The sequence below is a fragment of the Aplysia californica genome, unplaced genomic scaffold, assembly GCF_000002075.1.
Source record: "Aplysia californica isolate F4 #8 unplaced genomic scaffold, AplCal3.0 scaffold00613, whole genome shotgun sequence".
Taxonomy (NCBI): Eukaryota; Metazoa; Mollusca; class Gastropoda; order Aplysiida; family Aplysiidae; genus Aplysia; species Aplysia californica.
In genome coordinates, this window is record NW_004797883.1 from 2111 (window position 1) to 3568 (window position 1458).

Genomic DNA, 1458 nt, shown 5'->3' on the forward strand with positions numbered 1-1458 from the left:
CATAGAATTAATGTGCAGAATCTTAATGAGTTGTTCAATTGCCACCATCATTATTCATTATCTCATAGCAAATAGTAATATTTCTCTTTGCATTTCTGAAGTGGGAACTGATGGGAAATTGGTTGAAGGGAATAGTAAAAGAATGCATAATGTCTAGGATTCATAGTATGGCTGAAACATTATTTAATGAGTATTGTCTACTTCTTTGTTTGACCATTCTTGATTTCCCAATGTTTTTAGATGATGATCGATCACCAGAAGAGGTTGCAAGTGCATTGGAGGCTGGAGCTGAACCTCGTAAGTTTATTTTCCCTTGTCGTATGTTTGTAGAAAGTGTAATCATTCCTTCTTTTATAAAATTGTGAAGGGGGTAAAAATCTTGATAAAGTTTTATTGTAAATACGTGGGTGCATATCCCAAGGCAAAATACTTTCCTTTGCTGCATAGCAATTGAACAGAGTAGGATATTAGTGGAAGATATCAGACAGTTAAATTTAAAGAGTTCAGGAAAAAGTGAACAGAGTCTTTAGCCATGATCTTACTATTACCTATTAAATACACTTACAAAACAAAATTTCAAATCTGAAGACCTTAAGCGAATTTTAGCGTGTGACAAAATTCTTTCTGATCTACACGTGATGAAGCAAACAAAACCAGTGAAATGTTTAAAATAAAACCATTACATGTACAAAATGAATACCTTTACCTTCCATTGTTTCTCAATAGTCTCCCTAAACTTTTCAGTTCCAGAAGATGCAGTTGTGTACGCATACGAGGTTGAAACTACTGGAGAAGTTCGCGTGGTCGTTAAATTTACCTCTGTCACGGGGGTCGATTATCCATCAAACCCATCTGACAACAAACAGCTGTTTACCGTTGAGGTTGGTGACGTAATCTCATTTTGTGACCTTCAAAAGCTTTAAAATCTGATATTATTCTTCTCTGTGCGTACATGGTAAAATTTGTCTCTACCTTTTCTTTTTTCATTTCAACCTCTAAATTGTACTTTAAGTATGAAACGATTTTATTGAATGCACCTTGTAATGAATTTACAATCATCCACCTTGTGCATTAAAATATGTCTTTATCCTGGACCCATCTTGCTTTTTAAAAAAAACTTGAACGTTTTTGCCAGTAGTGTATTTCCAGAAGACAGTTTTGTGCCCCAGGTATGTTTGCTCAGTTGCAAAGCTTGTGGATACGTACACACTTATGTTATTTAGACTTTAAAAGTATGCATCTGAATTGGCACTTAATCACAACTCGTTCCTTTTGGTATAATCTTGTACAGGACCTGACAAGCGATGATGACATTCCAAGTGGTGACATTCCAGTGATCATTTTGGTTGAAGAAAGTGACACTGTGTTGGCTAAAGTATGCACAGGTGGGTTATCGTTGTTGTGCTTGGTAGCATGGTGTTGATGAAATGTACGGCAAGTTATTCTGTGTGTGTGCGT

General features: G+C 35.8%; 1 protein-coding gene across 1 annotated transcript; it reads left to right on the plus strand.

The window, feature by feature from the left end:
- The first annotated feature begins 212 nt into the window (after positions 1–212).
- LOC101852433 lies at positions 213–1450 on the plus strand. The gene is made up of 3 exons (XM_013087634.1): positions 213–297; positions 745–881; positions 1292–1450. Exons 1-3 carry the CDS (start codon positions 231–233, stop codon positions 1421–1423), a joined length of 336 nt encoding a protein of 111 aa, XP_012943088.1. The 5' UTR covers positions 213–230; the 3' UTR covers positions 1424–1450.
- The last annotated feature ends 8 nt before the right edge of the window (positions 1451–1458 follow it).